The following is a 23,169-nucleotide window of genomic DNA, read 5'->3' as shown; positions in this document are numbered from 1 at the left end:
AATCTGGCAAAGAAAATAAAGGGCATATCAGAATAATTGTTATGGGGGAGAATATCTTTGTGCCAATCCTCAGTTTTGGAGTAACCTAAATAGACACAGCAATGCTTTTACCTTCATTAACACGAGCCTAGAGGCAAGTGAACACAAAGGAGCCATCACTGACTGCTGCTTGTTCCTCATCAGTGAAAGCTAAGCTCATTTGAACCTTTCCCCTCTTTCTTTCAATATGTAATTACAACTATTCTGTGCCAATAGCCTTGAGACATTGTTTCAACAGCAAAATTGGCATTTATTTTTCATGGTGGCTTAAACAGGAAAGTCTTCCCCCCCCTGTGACTGGCATTATTGGAACTCAGCATCTTTTTTGAACTTTTATATTATTAAACATGAAAGGCACTGAGCTAAGGAGTGACATTCTTGCAGGAAGGACTTCGTGTGAAACTGCGGTCCAAAGAAATCTTTCACCCTAACTACTTCACTTTATTAAACGAGCTCTTCAAATACGTTGATGAGGGCTCCTATGATTAAAGGTACATGACGGTAATTGCTGCAATTAGTAGAATTGCAAGAAAAAAACATAGCTATACATGGGAAAATTACACATTGTGTATTGGCGAAAGTAATAATGTAATCTAGATGCTGACAGTAAAATTAAAACGCTGCTCTCACATTATTCTACAGTTCCACTAATGCACTGTGCTCCATATTATCATAAAAATATGTCGATCGGTAAAATTTAATTTACCGGTGTGAAATGTAAAATGGAAATTAATATTGCATTTATTCACACTCAATGTCGCTATACCTGCAGTTAACGAAATCTTCACCTCACCCTGTGGAAATAAGAGAGATCAAAAAAAAACTTAGCATTTTTTTTCGACGACACAAGGGAAACTCCAAACTCAGAAACCAGCGTGAGTTACATTTTTTTGCAGTACGCTCAAATATCTCAAATTGCTCGGCGTCTCAAGCCCCTCCCAACCCAAAAGCGCCCCCGTCCGTATATATTAAAGCACCGTCAAGCGCTACACCCTCAACCTCTAGGAGCTTGTCTGGAGCGTGGAGGGCATCTTACCGGGACAAAATGAAGCATTTTACACTGTTGTCTTTGGTTCTTGCGGTGATTGCGACGCTCTGTGTCGCGAAGTCACCTTATCAATCAGTTCTTCAGCACAGCAGAATTAGGGGAAGGCAACATGGGTATGAGGCTCTCCATATTACTCGCAATTACGCACATTATAACGTTATCGATGCCGGAATACCTTTTGTGGGGATACGCTATTTACCTTTTCAATTAGATCAGGTTTCAACTGTTTTCTTTGTAAGGATAATGTATTCTCCAGTTAGTGTTGTTACCAAAAAAGAAAGATTCAGTTACTCATACTGACTTCCTCTTAAGTTATGGAGTGCATATGCTAGGCGTTATAAAAATGCATCATATTGTAAGGCTATTTCTGCATTTTGTGGAAAGAAATGAACACTAAATTTGAACAGATTTATTAGAGCTGAAATGAAAGAAAGAAATAGCTTCAAATGTTGTCACGAGTTTTGTTTGTGCAGCTTTGCACCCATTCATCAAGTGCAATTGTTCTGTTATTTTGGATGCATTGCATTGGGTCCAGTGAATGAACTGAGTATTATTTATTTATTTTTGGTGTTCCGTCACCCATAGCCCCAATGTATGCGCGATGCAGCAAATCCAAGGAACTGATAAGAAGTACTTCACCAACTGCAAGCAATGGTATCATCGAAAGATCTGCGGCAAGCCAACGTGAGTTAACTTTTTTGTTCTTTCTGTAATAATTACGTTTGGTGCGTGTCTGACTGTTTGACTCTAATGTTATCAAAAGTCTGGTTGTTGTATACACTTTGGTTAAGTGTCAGCAAATGTCATCTTAATTACTGCAGATCATGCCAAAGCAGTCGCTGTATTGCTGTATTACGAAATGAAAGGATATATTCTACAATCTACACTGAGAGAGTAGTATGTGTAATTATGAAGGAAACATCAGCTTCTTCCAAAATTGTATATTTTTGATACGGATTTGCTCTTGAACGATCACAGTAATTAAGCCCAGAGAAACAGGACCCTTATATTTCGGAATGCAAAATGAAAGAATTTTAAATTGCAGAGGCTGGTGCTGTGGTGTCTCGCATTTCAGTAAGTGTAATTTATTTTTTGATGACGTTCAGACTGAGAAAGCTTTGCAGCCTGTCCAAGATTTGCGTGGAAAAAATGTTTGCGTTTTCAAAGAGTTCAAGGGAGCTTTTTATACTGTGCTGGAAGTTATTACATCTGATTAAGTTAATGACAGTCCTTTTTCATCTCCACACAGCCAGAGCAGTGAGTTGAAAACCTGTATTAGTCACGATAAATAGGAGCGAAATGACTAGAGACGAATGCATATTTTTTCCGTCAGCATTCTGAATAGCAGCTGGCTAGCTAGCTAACCATAGTGGCTTCCTGGTGTGAATATTTCATTCAGTAACTGCATTTATGATCAACTTCAGCAGCCAGGCGGAGATCAGAAAAGCTTTCTTATTTTTTATATATATATTTGTGTTGCATCATATTCCACAGTCGTCTTGCTCAGTTGGAAGAAAAAACGGCAACGTTTGAAAAAAAAATGTAAAAAGGACTTTTGTTCCCTTTTCATGAGATTCTTCCTGTTCACCAAATTCCCTATTCTTGGTCTAGCAAGATGTGAGATGAGGTCATTAAACATGTTAATAAAATGCTTAGCAGACACCAGGTGCTGATGGTTTGGCTTGAACTGAGAGTCTGAGAGTGCAGACATTTTTATGCCTCTGTCTTGATTGGATGGGATGGTGTACTTTACAAGTTCAGAGAAAATCTCCCCAAATTCAGGAGAGGAAATATCTTGTAAAAGTTTTAGTGAGTGAAACGCTTGGCCTCTTCATACAAGGACGTTAGCAGTGTCTTTTTTACAACATGTGGACAATTGCATGCACACAGGCAACCCCGGAGCTGTTTCCAGGAAAAGGGAAAAACCATTAGAGTCTAATGCTCTGGGGTATTCTACCTGGTGTGTGAAGCCAAATTTTACACATCAAGGGCTACCAGGCGACCAGTTCTTATACTGTCTTTATTATCAGACTAATGGAGACTAAAATATTAAAAGCATGTTGAAAAATCAAGTGTAACAACACATTGTATGTTAGCCGAGATCATACTTTCATTTTATTTCTCCACTTTGTGAATGCCATCAAAACTTTGGTCTTGAGCACAATGATCATTGAGACATTTTCATGTGACATGAGATTGACAGATTTGCTCCATACAAATGATTGGTAATTTTTTTATTTAATCATAATTTTTAGAAGCTGGAAATTGTCCAAAGTGTTTGGACACATGGTGAGCCACATTTTTGGCTTTACAATCCAGGAAGATGTTTTGTGTTTCTTTGCCTATGTACCAGCGACAGATCACTCTCCGGAATCCCCTCCATTTGCCAGCCTCACATTTCCACAGTTCATTAGTTATAGTGCCCCAATGGGGTGTACACACAGCAGTGTGAGGTCGAAAGCAGTGATCCCTCACCATGTTACAACTGTTTGAACAATGGCAATTATTGGCCTACAGGTGGGCACTTTGGAGTCTAAACGTGCCAAAGACACTAAACTTGCTACAGCACCTGAAAAACATTTGTGTTTCTTTCCTTTGACAGAACACTGCTTTGTAGAGTCACATTCTGGAACATGGCTTAGAAATCCTGTCTCTGATCCTGACTCCGATCTGTACTACAATCACTTACCTATGGAAAAGTGGTGGTCCTTAACTGGCTGTCATTTTTCAAATGGATCTCGTTACAATAGAATAAAAGTACAATGTGAGGATTTTGACATTGGTTTAGGACTACTTTAATTATAACTACTGCAGGCCAAAAACAATAATAAAAAATTCTGGTTTTGGTGGTGCTGTGCAATTTACTGGTAAATTCCTATGGATAATCAAATGTTTGCTCAGATCTAATGTAATGTTTATGTTATAAAATGCAACATTTGGATATAGTACTTTGCTGTATTGTAATAGCAAAGTTTTATATTTTTTAATAACAGACATTTACCATGGAGGAAATTATTGCTTTCAGTCAAACCTGACATCATGGTTGAATGTTGAACAGTAATCATTTCACTATATCAATAAAAATGTCTGTTCTTTAAAAAGAGTGTTAAAAACTGTTGCCTAGAGAACTCTGTGGTAACAGATTCATTTAATCTTCTGAAATTATTTTAAGGGGACCATAATTATATAGTGAACTGAAATAATCTTAACTTGGTCATTCAATATATCTGTCCAGCCATTCAGAAGCACCTCATAATGATAGTGTATATAGTATAATACATTGTTTCTGGGAATAATTAACAGTAGCCACAAAGAAAAAAACTGACCAAATGACTCTCTCTGTTCTGTATTAATGGCTTATGAGAACAGTGGAGTACTGTGGAATTTTCAGACAAAAGTGTAATTTCAGGAGAATTTTGTTACATCATTTGGTTTCCAGTAAAAGCCATACTGAGGAACATTGAAAACTGTGTCTCTTGCAGAACCCTCATGAATTTTTTTCTAACCACACATGGGGAAACATGAATTGAACAGACCAAAATCTAGATATTTGGTCAGGCACTTCCATCATTTGCTGGCTTTTGAAGAGTACTTTGTCTCATATTAAAGTTTATTGTCAATTCAAAGTTTGGAGAAGTATTCCAAGTACAGCTCAGTCATAGAGTGTTCACAGACATACAGAGCACCTATATAAGAACATAATAACATAACAACTTAAGAACATATTTGTTTTTCAAAGCTGACAAGGTATAATAGTGCAGTACAGAGAGAGAGAGAGAGAGAGAGAGAGAGAAAGGGGACTGTCTGAGTTTGTAATGGATACCATGTGCCCTTTAATTCCAGTGCTCAGTCATAGCTCAGCTTAATCATTTAACCACCTGAGAGAGAAGTCAACGACTCTGATTACAGACATCAATCTAAAAGGCCCCACCGGTTCCGCTGGGAGGCTGACAAGCCATGAATGCATTGACAAGCAGGACGGCAGCACTAACTTGATTGACATCAGTTTTTACGTCTCTGCAGGGAGCACAGTGTTATAGTCAAAGTCACTGGGCCTAACATTCCAGGGACATGAAAGGATCAGTTGGGGCAAACAGAGCTCAGATCCTTCCTCTGAAAGCTCTCAGAGGAGAAAAGGGAATTGCCAGGCAGCGGTACCATGTGTTCACCATGTATGGACTCCTATATTTTAAATATAGTACATATCCATATTACTTTTTCAGATTCGTGTAATTATATAGATTAATCATGATTCATGATTGAATTAATAGTATTTCAACTGACAGAGATGTGCATACTCCTTGCATATTTGACACACATTTATATTGTTTCCTGGGCACAGAAAATATTTGTCCTGTTGTACAGGGAAGTTGGTTTGTGTTTTCCATGATTGAGATGCATGATGGATTAGTGTATTGTCTTAATCGTAATTTATTAGATTGATAGATAACATATTAGATTGATTGCAATTTATTAGATCGATAGCTGCTCCGCCCTGCACACTATTTAAGCTGTTGTGGTGACAAATGTAATCTGATGTTCATTAACAGGGTGAGATTTAAGCAGGTTGGGTTTGGCCTCAACTTATAGCTGATCAGAGCTTTGGCATTTACCCTCAAGGCTGCTCTCAAATGAAACTGCAAAAAGGCATCAATCACCAGTCATTTAAAGGTGCTTCTGTTCGTTTAAGCCACCCCCCCAGCAGAAGTTCCTCTGCAGACATGAGAAGGGAGAAGGAATTAAAAACAGTGCAAAAAAATACCAGACAACTAGTCCTTTGGTCTGTTAGCGCAGTAATTTTCAAGTGTTTATGGTAAACAAAACCTTTCAAAAGATGAAACGTTCCATGCCAATTTCATGTCAACAGAAATCACTTCGGCCACTGTGTACATCCTTTCAAGTTTTTTTTTCAAGTTTTATACTTTTTCAAACAAGCAAATAAGGCTGTAGATAACTCTTACAGAGAGCAGTCGTGACACAAAAAGGAAATAAAAAACAAGACTACAGCAACAAAAATCAAACTGAAATTATGGTTAAGTGTACAGGTAATTAATCTCTTTATATTCTTATTCAGCTGTTTCAAAGTTGATTAGCCCCCTCCTGACATGGGACAACATTTCAGGGTAGATTATAAAAAGACTTTTTATTTGATGCTGTGGTATCGGCCATTTGGAATGGTGTGTGTTATTTATGCAAGACATTAATCCTACCTAGTGTAATGGATTCATAGGTCTTCTTATCTTTGGGATTATATTTGTTATATTTTTTTGTTAGATTATATTTGTTGTGAAGATTTCACATTTATTTTCATGAAAGGTGCATAATATTAATAATTCTTCTCCAAATACAAAACAGTTTTATTATTTTATATTGACACAAGGATTCTGTTTGATCTCTTTAGCATAACATTGAACATCAATAGTCACTGGAGCGTGTCTGGCTGGTATCCATCTGAAATCTGATTGAAAAAATACATATGCCTCTTGCAGTACAGAAACTCTTTTCCATATGTGCTGCTGTGTGGGGTGCTTTTTTTTAGCAAGATAAAATTCCTTCATGAAAAGCTCTGCTGTGCAATCAGAAATACTATTTCAGGGACTAAATACTGCATGAAAACCGTAATAACTGAGATATAAACAATATAAAACTGAGATATAATAACTGAGATATGAACGACGATATAAGGAGACATTTTAAAGAATTAGAAGACCATTTTGTGCACATTTTTCCGTTGCACCTGAAAAGAAATGTAAAACTGTACCTCTTTCATGGCAATTATTTTGAAAGTAAGAGTGGAACCAAAGGTTGCAGTGGGCTGCCGGTTGTTTGCAGGAAATGGCCGCTTTACAGAGGGGGGTTTAGGCAGCCTAATAACCCCAAACACAAACAAATCACTCATGTGGTTAGAGGAATCTCTCCCAAAAGGAATGTTACAGAATTTCCAGCAGCTGCCTCTCTCCTTTGCCCCGATGGCATAGCTTCTTAGCACTTAAGATCATCCGAAGCAAAATGTGTGTCAGCAACCTTGTATGATAAGGTAACTGAAAAGGATTGTCCAGAGGGGCAAGACTAGGCTTTGTGAAAATGGCGAAATAAAACTTCAGCGGCACAAATTTCATATGATGTCCTGACATCTGCTCGAAGCTTTTAAGCCCTTTTACGTTACGGGAGTGTGGAGACGTCTGGCTGGCCGGCCTTCTGTATAAAGGAGCTAACAATCCCTGTCTTTGTGTGGGCTTCCCGTGAGGGGGGTCACTTGAGGGGAGTCGGGGGCTGTGAGCACCGGAGCCTGAACCTCCACCGACCTCCCCCTGGCTGCTGGGTGGGCTTTGACGGTAATCAGCTGGAAAGGCCTGTCCTTTCCACTGTGGCACCACTTAATACTTCAGCACAGTTGGGGTGCCTTTAATTGAAATCCTAAAATACACAGAGGAATGCTTCTGTTATTATAGCTGAGTTTGTCTCTGGTGCATACCGTGCATCGAAAAATGTAATTCTTGTCTCTTTTTTTATGAGAAAAGCGATTTCCTCAGTCAATTGGGTTCTCAGAACGCACCAGGGAGCACTGTGAAGTTGCTCCCGGTTTCAGTTTGTTCTCCATTTTTTGGATCGCGTTCCCAGGAAGGCACAGGACCAAGCCAAACCCAATCCCATGCGGCCGTCTGACTGCCTTGCAAAAACCGTCAGCCGCAGTTTCTTGGTGACAGTACACATGGCGATGCCATAGTCTGCTGGGCCAGGGTTTGCTCATCTGATTGGTTGCCCAATGGTGAATAAAGTGATGACTAAAGTGAAGGCAGCTCAAGTCGAAATCTATGACTGTGCACACAGGGACGGAGATGGGTTTTCCACATAGCCAGATATTTCCACAGCATTCAACAAAAGCTGCAAGGAGACATAATTGTTGGCCACATGATTTTCCTTAAACTCAAATTGTTTTAGAAATTTGAGGAAGGACATAATTATTCAAAGCGTTATTTTGTCCCTTCTACATGGCTATGTGACTGCCCTCTATTGGTAACTAATAATGTCATTGATATATTTTCTTACATTCTTTTAGAGTGATCCAAAGGGATGAGGGCAGCACGCAGTGTTATTTTAGGCATTTTATTTGGGAAGCTTTTAGTAGATTCACTAAATTTATAGCCGTGCTATAAATTTGTGTTTTTAAATCGGTTTCTTCCTGAGAATGAGTCTTGTCTGGAAGTGTGCATGCACCTACTCCTAGATATCTCCAAGTCAAAGCATAATTTGATATTTTCTGAAGAAGTGAACCGCAAAAACACATAGCCTGAGGCAAGATGACTCAACGGGGAAATACAAATGCATTAAACAGATAAATTCCATAATGAACCTGTGACCACTTTGGCTAGACATCTGATAGACAGCTTACCACACCACTTGGAAAGCTCAATGTACACAGTGTTTGACTTATGCAGCCCAAACTGTTTATTTTGTCAAATATCCATGGCTACCATCTTTGTTTATGCTGGCAGAGGACAAATAGGTGTTGAGTGTCCATCTGTTTTGAGAATCAGTTCAGTCTCCTTTGGAGCACTTCTGTGTTCTGCGGGGTTACCCCCATCTACCAAAGTCAGAATCGCAGTCTTTGTTTGGAGTTACTGCTTTGACCTGCTTGCCATTTGATGCTAATACCAGCTGATTACCTAAAGCCTTGCATGTGTTCTTGGCTGAAATCCGAGGAAACCCAATGTTTTTTTTTCCTTTTTCCACAATTTACCATTAATGCTAAATTCTTTTTAAGTATGTCTAATAATAAACAAACATATAGGCTCTTCTATTAAACTCTCTGTACAATTTACAATAAACAGTACTTCAGAGAAGGTATGGCAATTTCATGTCATAACTTATATTGAAGTATATTGAGTAGATCAATTTTGCTAATGGGATTCAGAGCCTGTGGGAGTGGCACATCATACAGCTTGCTTTCAGGGCTTAAATTGTTACTCGTGTTGTTACGCTTCTCTGTGTATGATTTGTATGCACCATTAACTCATCACAGGATTACGATTAAGATTTAATAGGCAATATTTTCCAATAAACATCAAAGGTCATTAAAAGAGACAAAAGCGACTAACAGACAATTAGGTATATTTCTGTAGTCGTTACCCAATTTAGCTGTCTCAAAGGGAGCTGTCAGACAGGGAGGAGTTTGCAGCTGTAGCATGTTGAAATAGTTGTGCGGTAACGGCTGTCGAAATGGTCTCCAGGTGACGTGGGGTTTGTTCTTTTTTCCCACCTTGTGAACAGGGTATATCTGCTGCATGATCCACTAAGAACCTGACTGAAACATGGATAAATCAAAAAGGCAAAAAAGAGAAATTACTTTTATGGTTGAGCCATTTAAGGAAAATTAAAATGTGAATAGTTCATTATGGTTCATGGTAAGAACACCTGCTTGGATTAGGCTTGGAGAAATACCTAGTCTTGCAGTCAAATTACAGTTACAAATACAAATACAAATACTGCTGTGTTGTAAAAAGTATAGCAGCAAAGGTATTGTGAAGACCGCCATTAGTATGAGAATGCCCTGAGAATGAAGGGTTCTGCTTACATCTGTAGCAGTGAACTCCTTGTTAAAATATCTTTTAAAAATATTATTCCCACCCTATACGATACTAAGAGAGACATGGTAGAGTTGAATGAGAGTTGTGTCAAACATGACATTGAAGCTTTGCAGTTTCCTCCTTTATCATATTATGGTCAAGTGTTGCTGCCCGTACACGCCTTGATCCTTTGCTGCCTAAATCTACTTGATAACATCATGAGAAGTGATTATTTTAAAGAGCAGGGAGGCGAAAACTGGCATCTAATGAAACCGGGAACCTCTCCTGGGTTTCCCATTCAAATAAAGATTATTCAGTATTTTTACAGTTAACTTCAAATGAATTCCATGCCTCAGTGACTTTTATAATCAAAATCCAGATGTTATTGAATTTCAAAAGTCATGTGCAGAGCTTTCTAGTAATATGAAAAAGACTCTAGTGGCATTTTTGAAAGTGTAAGCAGTAAATAAGCATTGAATATTTTAAGCCATCTGGAAAAGAAAGATCCCATTGCACATTGTGGTGTTAGTTTGGGACAAAGGGGTAGAGGGAACAAAGATGATAGAAAGAAGGGCTCACTTGTTTGTGGTATTACTGTGAGGTTTGAACCCATGGTAGAAAAGGATAGTCTGAACTTGGAATGAGTATTTGAAGACTGACAGTGAAAACAGACTGTTTGAATTGTGTTGAGATTCAAATGATTTCAATGTGTGGGTTAACACAACAACAGTAATACTGTATATCTGGTAGGTGGTGTTTTGCTCGTTTTTCTTATGGAAATGCATAGCAGATGCATACTATACAGTTTAAACTGGTGCCTTCATTGATAGGCATCAATCTTTTTCACTCATTGAAAAAATACTTTGTGTTTTAAAGTAGCGAAATATGGCATCACTTTACATCTTATACCAGAATTTTTTATTGTTGTCAGATTTTATGTTGTTCTAGCAGTTGAATTGCTTCAGTTAGGTAGCTGGGAGAGATTCCTGTTTAATGAAGATTTAGTATAAACCTGGAACTCTCCATTTCCTGCTTTAGCAGATTGATGGCTTGTGTCATTATAGCAGTAATGACCCACAGTTTTCTTTCATTTAGTCTCATATGTTAATGAATGAGTCAGTTGCATTTTAAAATTTGAGAAACTTGTTTGACTTATGTATAAATGGCTGCCAAAGGTCATGGCCACACATGTACCTGCGGCACATGGCTACATTTCTCATGACATCATGATAAAACTTTGCAGTGGTGAAGATGAAGACGTATTTGTTTAGGGGAGTTTCTTGTGGGAATAGAATAGCATATAATTCCACAGCATGTAGCAGAAAGCATATATATGTATAATATAATATGATATGTATATTAAATAAATATATTTTCTTGTGAATGAAATATGTTTTTGTGCTGGAAGACTGAAATTTCCTTCGGTAGCTGAGGGAGTGCACCTTAGCCTGGCCACTCTGAAGAATTTCTCATGTGTTTTTATTGGCAAGAGTCAGTGTTTGAATTGTAGTCAATATTGGCCCCGTGCTGTCCTCTAAGGGGTTTCTTCATTGCCAACTCTGTGTCTCTGGATTCCTCTGAGTCTCTGAGGGAATTGGTTTTTACAGTCCTTCACGACAGGTCCGAACCAGTGTCGATTTAGTGTGGAAATATGTGAAAGGCACAAAATGGAGATTCACAGCAGGGTTGTTCAGTGGGTTTCGTCACGCAAGACAGGATGTAGACATCATCCACCCAACAGCTTAAGGTCTGCTTCTCAGGTCTTAAGGAGACAGAAATGGAGAGTCAATGAATGATGAAGATAAGTATCAGTAATACAGCTTTAACAGGCTGAAATATCAATGTGATGAAGTCAAGCAAATCCCTCCTTCACTGCAATTTCTCTTTCATTACAGACTGATTTATTAAAGCACTATGACCTGATCTCATCCTAAATGCATGTTGTCTGTTTTTATTTAAAAGAATATTCCTTTCCATTGCAATGTCCAACAGGAAAAACAGACTTAAATGTGCTATGGAAATCAATTCCATTATGAGACAACAAATCGATGAAGCATTGAGATATGATTCAAAATTTGTAGCCATGGTTGCTGTTATAGAGGCCAGTAAAAACACTCAGTGGTTATCACACTGTGATAACTGTAAGACATGAAAATGGCATATAATGTTTCAGTAATAAAAGGTGCAATCATGACATTTTGTCAGCATGCTACATGAAAGTAATGAAATGCATATAGAGTGGTTACAAGGTGTCAATCACAACCAATAATTGAACTAAACAGCATTTTCTTCGTTTTGCAGGGTGATCACCTATGAGTGTTGCCCTGGCTATGAAAAGATTCCTGGGGAGAAGGGCTGTCCAGCAGGTAAATTAGCATTGCCCAGTACTATTCATAGGGGTTGATGCCAAATGTAGTATAACCACCCACCAATAACAGCACCTTTCATTTAGCCCTCGCTTTGAATTGTATGCTGTGTATGTGATAAAATACTGCCAGCTGGGGTGCAGTCGGGTTAGAGGCAGTCAGTCCCATCTTTTCTTGGTGCAGCAGTGAAAACCATTTTAGTTTGCTCTCTCTAGCGTGGAACAGACAGCTAAAAAATGCACTCACAAGCTGGAAATATTTCTCTGTTAGCACTGAGGTGTAATTGATATGTTATGTGGCATATGGTTTTTTTATTGATATTTTATTGATATATTTTTTACCCATTCTTGATAAGAGCAATGTAATATAAATAGCTGTCCACTCTTCCATGTATAGCTCCCCCATGTATTTTTGATATGTATATATCCCTAATGTGTTTAAGAAAAGCTCTTATCAAACGATACTGAACAGAATCATATTCATCATTGTAGCCTTCAAAGAAATTGTTTCTTAAAGTAATGACGTACTGCCTCATTCTTAAGTGACGATACATGGTAGTAGACAGCAGTGGATCTGAAGTGCTGCATCCACATTTTTTCACTTACCTGTTATTCTACGGAGAACATAAAATTAATTGTTTTGATTTCAAGGAGCACATTGTCACCTAAAAATGGGTCACAGTATTCAGTCAGAGGTAGTGCTGGGATGTAACAGGTCAGCTCTGAAATCCACATGTAGCTGGTGATTTAAGTACCATATAAAACACTCCCTGTGATCCATGCCCAGAATTGATGGCCTTCATTAATATGGTTTTATATGTCTTACAGCCCTGCCCCTTGTGAACATCTACAACACCCTGGGTGTGGTAGGAGCCACCACCACCAAGATGTACTCAGAAAGGGCTGAACTGCAGGCAGAGATTGAGGGGCCTGGCAGCTTCACCTTCTTTGCTCCTAGCAATGAGGCTTGGGCAGCCCTGCCCACTGTAAGTGCCCTCATTTACTCAGCCAGACTACAGCTACACCCCCTTAACTCCTCAGCTGTTCCTGTGCAAAGCGTTGTCAGAAATATTCTTCGGTGATGTTACATATTTGACTTGAAAAACATGGCGTGAAAATCCTTTGATTTTCAGTATGTAGGCTGCTGATATTTGTGAAGGGGTTCTTTCTGAGGGAGGCTGCAGCTAATGACTCTTTCCTTTACTGAGACATGAGACTTGTTTGTTGACAGACAGGTAGACAGTAGTGCAGTTTAGTGTAATTGTCATTCAGTCAGTATACTATATCCAGTGAGCTAAATTCAAGAAGACCACTGTCGTGAAGTCAGTGTGCTGCTGCTGTTTCCCACTCTATAGGAAATCTTGGATGCCCTGGTGAGCAATGTCAACATTGAGCTGCTCAATGCTCTCCACTACCACATGGTCAACAGACGCCTGACCTCTGATGACCTCAAGCACGGCTCATCCTACCCTTCCATGTACCAGGACTTTGACGTGCACATTCACCACTACCCCAATGGAGTGAGTGTCACCCCCCTATTGGTTTTAGATCAGTGTGCTGATTTCCATCTGTGCCAGACAGCTCTGCGTGAGCCAAAGTAAAGCTCCCGCAGCTGTCAATAACTACTGAAAACGTTTTTTTTCCTGGGGCTGGGAAAAAAGACCCTGCATTTCATAATGTGCATTTTACAAGAAACTTCAGACATGTGGGTTGGCCGCTGTTTCTTTTCAACCTTCTGTCTCAGCATGTTTTGGTACACTTTACTGCGTCCAGGAGTCTATGGAGCATTTGGTTTGGATCTAAGTCACTATTTAGCCAGTTTGGCAGAACATTTGAAAATGCAAATTGAAACTGCACAGCAGTTTTGGGGGCATGACGTTTAAACCACATTCAGGAGACTTTCTTTTCTATTGTTTCCTTGTAAAGATTGTGACCGTGAACTGTGCCCGTCTGGTCAAAACAGACCAGCATGCCACCAATGGAATCGTGCATGTTGTTGACCGGGTCATCACAGCCATCACGAACAACATCCACACATTCATTGACACTGACGACGACCTGGAGACTCTGCGTGTGAGTTGAGACGCATATTATTTCTTTCCCACAACAGGATATACCTCTTTGTGCCTTATCTCCCATCTTGTAAGAAAATAATGCTTGGAAATGATGGTTTTATGGCCTTATTCGTTTTCAACAGCCCCTCTCTCAGCTCAAGTCACCCATAAATGATTGGTAAATGACCAAATGTAGTCAGTTTCTCATCTACATGGTTGAAAGGTATTTTGAGTACTTAATGATCTCTGAACATGGCCATTTACATAATGTCTTAATAATTGCCTTCACCAATCTAAACTGAGGCAGGAATTAAAAGCTATTATGCAGGTGTCCCTCTGACAGATGCATCATTCCATGTCACATTGCGACTAGAAGATGTAAGCATGTAGGTATTCTGGTTAAGAATGTTTGTCTGTGTAACAGACTGCTGTTGCTGCTGCTGGTCTGACCACTATGCTGGAGTCTGATGGCCACTACACTGTGTTTGCACCAACCAATGAGGCCTTTGAGAAGATCCCACCAGACACCTTAAACAGGATCCTGGGAGACCCCGTGGCACTGAAAGGTTGGTGCAGTGTAGGCCAAAAATATCAAAACAACTCCAAACATGACAGTGAGTTACAATGTGAGTTATTGTACATAACCATATATGATAGTGCAGGATCAATTTCAGGAAAAATAAGGTCATCACAAGAACCAAAGAGGCACTGGCACTTTGTCTTTAAGGTCTCTGCTCCAAAGAAAAGACAACAGGCCAGTTAGATAAAGTCAAGTTTGCAAATGCGGGCTGTTCTTTCTGGTGATTCCCTAGACCTGCTCAACTACCACATTCTGAAGAACATGCAGTGCTCTGAGTCCATCGTAGCTGGCACACCCCTGGAGACACTGCAGGGCACTGTGCTGGAGGTGGGCTGTGATGGTGACCAGATGACACTCAATGGCAAGACTATCATCGGCCTGAAGGACCAGCTGGGAACCAATGGCGTCGTCCACTACATCAACGAGCTCCTCATCCCAGACTCAGGTGGGCCACCATGCAGAACCTTCCTGATATGCTGACATGTGGCGTGAGCTAGATGTGCTCTAATTTGAACCAAAGATATAGATAGTTTGATGTAAGGAAATATTATTAACTTGCTGAGTTGATGCCAGTAGTCTTTCTGATTTGTTAAGGTAGGACTGAGAGTTGCTAATGTCTTTGTTATGGACCTTTATGGTATGTGAAAGATTTATTTGGTCATGAAGGCTGGTAAATAAAAGGCATAAGCATTTTGGTTTTGCCCTCAACTTTGTCAAACTAGTGATAGAAAGGCTATCTAGCCTTGATACAGTAAGTCAGTGGGTCAGACCTTCAGCAGAGTAATTGCACACTCAGGTTGTTAGTCTGTTGTAGGGCTTTTACTTAAAGTCATTAGTTAAATGACAAATTCAAAAGAGAGGCCATTTTTAAGTCTTTGATTTGACTCAGTCAGGGATCAACGCCACTGCTCTGTTGTGCTAACTGTTACCAGAAGGTTAATGACGTTACATTTTCAAATGATGATAGAGACAGTTCAAATACAGATAATTGTTACATTATTATGTCACTCATCCTCTTTGTAGATGCCCTTATCCAGGGAGAATTATATTTTTGACTTTGTACTTATAGTATTATCCATGTATACAGAGTTACAGAAGCAGTTCATGACAAGTATTTCACTTTAGGCTACAACAGCAATAGCCCACCTAGAGTTCAAGCCTGTGATCTTCTGCTTTCAAGTCTAGCTCCATACTCACTACATCACACTCAGTGGGCCAAGGTTTATGAACATACATATGAACAGGATATGTCTGTTTTATTTACCTTGAAGCCAAGACCCTGTTGGAGCTGGCCCAGGGATCCAGTGTTACAACAGCAGCCAAAATGTTTGTTGAGGCTGGCCTGGATTCCCATCTGACCGGCAGTGAAGCTTTGACACTTTTAGCTCCTCAGAATGAAGCTTTCAAAGGTGAGAGAATCATCTTTTTGCTTCAATTACAGCACATATGTGCTTTGTTACTACTGTGTGGACCCAGCTTAAATGCCATTAAATGCCATTATATGAGAAAAAATAAAGGAAAAGCATTTGGTTGGATGTATCAAGACTTTTTCTCAGAAAACCATATTCTAAAACATATAAATGATAAATGATATACGATAAAGTAAAGGATTTATCAAAGGTGTGCTACGTGTTCATGGAGGTGACACTGTTGTGTACAGAGGACCCAGCAGTCACTGATGAACTGAAGACGCTGCTGACGAACCACATTTTAAAGGAACAGCTGTCCTCCAAAAGCCTTTACCATGGTCAAGTGCTGGAGACACTTGGAGGACTGAATCTCAGGGTGTTCGTCTACCGCAATGTGAGTGTGTTTGAGGAGATGTAAAGGGTTCTATCTCATAGATTCTATCACTTCAGAGGACACAATAATCGACATATTTAAATTATTTACTGTCTCAGCTTTATAACTTATTTTGCATAGCATCTGTTCAGCTATAGAGTTAGATATGGGTACTTTCAGCATTCCAACTACTGTGCATTTGCAAAATTGTGTTTCTTCTTATTTTAAAATGTGAATAATGTATCACTGGTATCCTTCACTTTCTTCAATGGATACACCATGTGAAATTTTTAACCGGATATTTCCAGACCAGATTTTCTAACCAGTAATTAGCAGGATTGCTCTTCATAAATGGACTTGTTTGAAGAAAACACAGCTAAAATCCCAGAGCAAGGGACATATTTCATACCCCTGTTTTCATATCCAACAACCACAGCCGTGCTCTCTGGGGTTGCGGGTGAAATTTGTACAGTAAGCTCTCACATTTCTGCTTTTCAATGGAAACTACAGACCACCCACACTTCCCATCTGGAGTCACACAGTCCTTCCCATTGGCTGCTTCTGAGCCAGCGGTCAAGAGGTACAGGTCTGTCCAGAGTCTCACCTGTCTGCGCTGTCCTCCACAGAATCTATGCATCGAGAATGCTTGCATTGCCGCCCACGACAAGACAGGCCGCTTTGCCACCATGTTCACTGTGGACAAGGTTCTGACCCCACCCAGTGGCACAGTCATGGATGTGCTCAAGGGAGATGACCGATTCAGGTAGGGGAAAATGCCAGCCTTCACTGCTACATTACTTTGCACACAAAACACCATTTTTAGCTCTGAATGTAATATAAGACTGTTTCACCAAACTTGAAGGAAAGGTAAAGAAAAAAAAACTTGTCTTACATGCAAAAGCTGATCCCTCACAGGTGTGGCCTGACTGATAACTTTAAACTCTGGTTTGTGGCCAACAGCTTATTTGAAACCTGTAAAGCTCCTGAGATACCCAATGGGATAAACTAGGAAAATGGCTTAATGGCTTTAACAGACAAACAGGATGCACAGCTGCAAAGTATATTGCTGCTGCTGCATTCCCCACCCACTCTCACAGCATTTTTTATCTCCATTTCTTTCATAAAGGGGAAAAAGGAGTCAAATGCTGACTTCTCTCATTCACCTTATTTTCAATGCTGCTGAAGTAAAATGGTGTGACACAGTTCAGTCCTCTGATGTCACATTACAGTTAACCAGCTGTTACAGATTGTCCTCATTGCTAAAGTTTTGCGCGTCCTGAGGTGGTGTGAATGCAATAATAGGCTTCCTGGTTTCAGCACCCTGGTAGGAGCCATTCAGACAGCTGGCCTTACGGAGATGATGAACCAGCCTGGGACCTACACCGTCTTCGCCCCGACCAACGAAGCCTTCAGTGCCATGCCTGCAGCCGACCTCAATAAGCTCTTGGGTAATGACTATTCCTTCTGCCTGCAGCACAGCATGGAACTGCGCAGGGCTGGCGGAATTCTGCTTAGCATTGCACTCACGGCAAGCTGCAGGCTGCTACATTTAAAGGGGCCATTAGTATCAAAGGCATGTGAGAGAGGTTTCGTTTCCCTTTGACAAGGTGCAAAAGATTTTTATGACTCCCTGAAGTAGATTTAGTGGAAACAGGAAACAATGGTAAGCATGCATCACTGACACAAATAAAATACTAATTAGGCTGTTAAAAAAGGGGAGTAATCAAAGACTCTGAAAGGTTTCCTGTGCATCAAGTGTACCGAAAAGTGTGACTGCCAATGAACTGGGAAGCTCTGTATTATGTCTTACTGTATTACAATGTATTATTATGTATTACTGGATTGCGTGCCTTCTATATCTTGCTCAGTAAATCATATGCTTCTCTTTGAGGATTTGAGCGCTTACCAGCTAATGAAAAGCATATTAGGCTTTCCACATCATTGCAACACATAAAGGCTATCTAGAGAAAAAAATCTGCATATATTTGAACGACAAGGCATGATTCAGCACCAGAACGTTGAAACAACCACTTTCAGAGGACATGTGTGGTCTGACAATTGTTGAATTGTGCTTTCCGAAACATAAATAAGTGAGTGCCAAGGTGCAATGAGACAACTCTTTGATGCGGTAACATTTGTTTGAGATGTGTTTCCAAGAGAGGGTATAAACAGCTTAAAATCTTTAATATAGCCTTATCAGCCTCAAGCAAGAACACGATGACTGATGTTCAACTTTTAACATAAACCTTGTTTCATAACATGTAAAGCCATACCCTTACTTTGATTTGGTGCCATTTCGGCTGACTTTCAAAGAGTCCAGGCACTTACTGTACAACTCTGTCTTCTGTATTTGAAATTTGTTTAAATTGCTGCACCCACTTTGGAATTATTCCCTTTGCTCATTTAAATCATGTTGAAAAAAATATTCCCTGTACATTTTGCAGCTGCTGTGCTTGGTTCTTGTACATGGAAAGCAGTATCTTCCAGCTGTGGTCAAAAATGCTCATCAGACCTCAAATGACTCCATCATGTCATTTCTGGTCCGGAGTTACAGGGCCCTACAATTGTTATGTCTTCTTAAGTGAAAACACATTTTGGTATTGGTTCCCTAGGCTTTATCCTCCCCCACAACTGGCCATTTGGGTCTTCTGCAAACAAAGCTGAACTTGACGTATTACACACAGTCATGACTGACTCAGCATCTGGCCATTCATTCCCTTAATCAACAAAGCTGTACTGTAAAAAAAATAGGTCCTCTGCTAATTTATGTATTTGTTTCCATTCTCAGCTGTCATGGAGTTGTATTATAAACAAGACATGTTTTGCATTTATAACTCAGGAATACAGCATTTAGGGAGGACTCCCACTTCAGCAAATGGTGACTTAATTAGGAGTTACAGCTGGCACCTTTCGGCAACATTGTCAGTGACTCAGAGCCGGAGGTTGTATCTCTTCCAGTTAAAGCAGCTTCACATCATTAGGATCATTACCTCACCCAGGAACTTTTCCTCTGGCTGCCACAAAGACAGCATCTAGCCTGAGAGTCATCGCGCATTACAGCCAGACAGCTGTCTTTAAAGGTTCCTTTGTTGTGTCTCTCGAAACCACAGTGTTGCTCACACTTCCGAAGCTTTCCCCTCAGTACATCTATTTGGTGAAAGAACAGATGCATTCAAACATGTGCCCTGGTATCCTGGCAGACAGATCAGGATTTTAGCATTTCCTTTAAAACAAGCTCAAAGTCAGTCTGTAAATGTTATTCTCTTCCTGTAAAAGGCTTGCTATGAGGACATTGACATAGGTACTTAATGTTTATAGTCTGTTTCACAGGAAAGTAACAAAATATGGCATGTATGTTATGGTGTGTACATTGAAGCAATGCATTCTAATACTAATATTAAGATCAAATTGTAAGATCATGTACAGTACAACAATTGAAAAGACAATAAATAAAAACACAGGTTGACATAGATTGCTTTCCATGTTCACAAAGCTAGTGTAAAAACACTGATTTGTTTGGGCAAAGTGGATTTGTCACTGCTTTTAGTTCACACTTGGGAGAATGCTGTCATTCCTGCCTTTGCAACATGCATAAACCTTGAACTGTGGGTGACCACAATCCATGTACCACTTCCCCTCTTTGTTCTTGTGTTTTTGGTTGGTGGAGTCAAATTTCAACCCCAGATGACAATATTGAAGGAAAAGCTTGCGTGTTTCCAAGTGCTCTCCTGACACCTCTTGGTGTTTCCTAGGTAACCCTACCCAGCTGGCCGGCGTTCTGAAGTACCACATTGGGAAGGAACTTTTGGTCAGCGGAGGAGTGGGGTCCCACACCAGGATGAAGCCACTGCAGGGAGAAAGGCTGGAGCTGAGCATGGTGGGTAGGGAGGGGAGGGAGGTGTGTGCTGTTGTCTCCTTGACCTTCCTCCTGTATCTAAGATAGCAGTTTTTTTGTATCAGTGGTATCACTCCCAGCTTCCCCCTTTAAACCTAAAAGACTATAATGCATAACAGTATGACGTAATTGTTCAGTTCCCACCTAAATATGTACATTTAAGCTTATACTTGATGTTTCTCAGTGAGCAGTTCCTAGTTTTTTATTTTTTCATGTTTTAATATAACTATCTGTTTATTCCTAGATGAGTTTGGCGATGCCCGCATCCAGGGTAAATGAACATAGCATTACACGTTACATGTACAATTCAGAATGAAATGTTAATTAAAAAGCAGAAATCAATGTATTCTTCAATACATCTCTTTGTAAAATAATTCGTGTTGAGACTTCTGATGTGAAGACTAAGTGAAAGCTTTTAGATAAATGTTAACCTGCTATAACATAGTTCTAATGGTGGGGTCCTCCTCTCTCTCAGAGGAACTACACTGTGCACGTCAACAAGGTCCCTGTGACTGAAGCGGACATGATGGCCACCAACGGAGTCGTCCATGCTGTGGGCTCAATCATCCAGCCACTGCGTAAGAGTTACAGCTCAAATTCCCTAGACCTTGTCACCATAATTCTGTGACCAAGTACAACTTGGTGCCCACTGTACATCTTAACCAGGACTCTGCAGGCAGGCCACTTCACGGTCTCCTTCTCTTTCAGCTCCGAAAGTGATGAGTGACGAGCCTGAGGCAGCCAAGGGTGCAAGGGTGTTCAGGCACACCTCTACTGTGAGAGTAAGATACCAGACAATATTTGTGGACTTTTTTTGTCACAGATCGCAAATTGATCCAGCTCCAAATTGATGTACAAACCGTTACAATGGTTTTCTTTGACTTATTCACAAAGCTTTGTGCATGATAGTGATTTGCAAGATCAGCAAGCAGATGGCTAGCTAGATAAAGGACAAGTCAGAATAAGTCAGATTCCTAGATATATAATCAATGCTTTCGGGTTCAGGATTGGTGATTTTTTTTTTGTTGCTCATACTGATCTTCCTGTAAGGCATACAGATGTCAGTGATATTTAGTATTCTCTCAGCATGACAAGGCTTGATATTATCTCTGATATTATATTTTTCGAGTGAGCATGAAATGTCTGAATGTTCTTTCATAGAGTTTTTATGCACAAACTTTAATTCACCTTAAATAATAATATATCCTTTTCTTCTTTTTTTTTTCTTACAGACTCACAGGCAGGCTGTTAAAAACGGTAATGTGTCATGATAATTTCCATAATTACATGTACTGTGTTGTTTTTGTTGTTTGAGTGTAAAACTTTAATGAAACAGAATGTGAACTAATACTGATTCACTGTATATGATACAATATAAAGCTTTTCTTTAGGGCTGTCATTCATTTAATGTGTTTGTTCCGTTTAACCTTTTCCAGATGATCTGTTTCAGAAGGTTTTGAGAAGTCACTCCAGTCGAACCCTGTCTCGTACTCAGTAACTGGTGCTTAGCAGGATAAAACGGTTTGAAGACATTTCAACCACCAACGTTTCAAAAATAATTCCTTTTGCTAAGGAATATATTATTACACTTGAACATTCAGCGGGTAATGAGTCTGTACCTTTTCACAATTGTAAAGTTAAACAAAACAGCAAAAGTAAATGCAGAGATTAAATATTTTGGTAGACATGTTTGTATGATTGTTTTCTTATACCAAAGGCCAGCGTTAGATTGGTGAATGATATTTTTGTTCATCTGATGTGAGCATTGTGTGGTACTTAAATGGAGGACGGCATTTAGTGATTTTTTTGATGTAGCTTCGTTAATTTTTTTTTGAATACTCATACACCTGAAATGACTCTGTTTATCATTTTATTTCTGATTGTTAAATTGGACCAGACTTTTGAAAAATGTATATGGTATTTCCTTATCATTTACCTGTAGCATGTTTGCATGGTTTAAGATGAATCTAAAAATGCTATTTGGCCACATGCATTTCAGAAGCTCAGTTCATACCATCTGTTTTGTGTTTTTTTAGACAAGCTAAAAAAGCACACATTCATATGCAAGTCACACACAACCCATCTGCAACATACTGTACTAGGGATTTTTGTGTAGAGCATAAGAACAGGTCTGCACATTTCAAAATAAAATGTTCATTTTGTAGCCAAAGTGTTATAGTTTTCATTCATTTTCAATGTTCATTAAATAATTAGTTTATATGATTCACAATTATCTTGTCAAATTCAACAGTGTACTGCAAAAATATGGAACCATACTGTGTCTAAAAATCTATTCTGGTTACCAGTTTTTTTAAAATTACCCAACTGAGTCAACATTAATTCATCACAAATAGCTGTATAGTATTATTGCTAGAATGAACTAAGACAGCAAACCATCAAACCATCTTCAAATCGGAAATTATTACATTAAATCTTAAGTCATTAGCCTGTCCTGTACCTAACAATGGGCTTAGAGGATACAAACCGAATCTTAACAGCAGGTTTATAATATTCCGTGATTATATTATGTTGTCTGGAATAAGCTCATCATTGAGTCATTGAGTTCTCTCTGTGAATCATAGTTCCCTGTAAAGGCTGGAGGGAGGGGGCTGTGGTTGAGTGCTGTTGGGAAAGGTGGATGTATGCACTCGGCAGTCAGTTCCCAGCTGGCAGGCCTGAGAACGAACGATCCGGAACAGCGAACGAGACATTCCAGAACTGTTTTACAGTCCGGGCCAGACGTGGCCGGGCTGTTTCAGCCATGGGGGGGCAGCGCGGCCTGGGCTACCAGCAGCGGAGGAGGGCTGCCAAAAGACAACTTAACAAGTCCAAATATTGC

The 23,169-nt window shown here is 39.6% G+C and overlaps 1 protein-coding gene across 2 annotated transcripts; it reads left to right on the top strand.

Annotated features, from left to right (window-relative positions):
* The first annotated feature begins 1,048 nt into the window (after positions 1-1,048).
* Positions 1,049-22,494, top strand: tgfbi (transforming growth factor, beta-induced). 2 transcript variants are annotated; one of them, XM_036548643.1, is made up of 18 exons: positions 1,049-1,200; positions 1,673-1,771; positions 11,956-12,020; positions 12,848-13,005; positions 13,375-13,539; positions 13,946-14,092; positions 14,498-14,639; positions 14,886-15,098; positions 15,925-16,062; positions 16,314-16,456; positions 17,062-17,198; positions 17,753-17,883; positions 20,188-20,312; positions 20,575-20,601; positions 20,806-20,908; positions 21,039-21,112; positions 21,563-21,587; positions 21,767-22,494. In XM_036548643.1, the coding sequence occupies exons 1-18, from the start codon at positions 1,085-1,087 to the stop codon at positions 21,826-21,828; spliced, it is 2,070 nt and encodes a 689-aa protein (XP_036404536.1). In that variant the 5' UTR covers positions 1,049-1,084; the 3' UTR covers positions 21,829-22,494. The 2 variants fall into 2 exon arrangements, with proteins under 2 accessions (XP_036404536.1, XP_036404539.1); XM_036548646.1 differs by lacking the exon at positions 20,575-20,601.
* The last annotated feature ends 675 nt before the right edge of the window (positions 22,495-23,169 follow it).

This window comes from Megalops cyprinoides, chromosome 16, assembly GCF_013368585.1.
Source record: "Megalops cyprinoides isolate fMegCyp1 chromosome 16, fMegCyp1.pri, whole genome shotgun sequence".
In the NCBI taxonomy this organism is placed as follows: domain Eukaryota; kingdom Metazoa; phylum Chordata; class Actinopteri; order Elopiformes; family Megalopidae; genus Megalops; species Megalops cyprinoides.
This window is presented reverse-complemented; position numbering and strand designations above follow the sequence as displayed.

Bases quoted from the DNA above. Each gene is read 5' to 3' on its own strand.
- tgfbi (XM_036548643.1), top strand. From the start codon at position 1,085: ATGAAGCATTTTACACTGTTGTCTTTGGTTCTTGCGGTGATTGCGACG. The intron at 14,640-14,885 runs GTTGGTGCAGTG...GTGATTCCCTAG, and splicing joins AGACCCCGTGGCACTGAAAG to ACCTGCTCAACTACCACATT. The intron at 15,099-15,924 runs GTGGGCCACCAT...TTTACCTTGAAG, and splicing joins GCTCCTCATCCCAGACTCAG to CCAAGACCCTGTTGGAGCTG.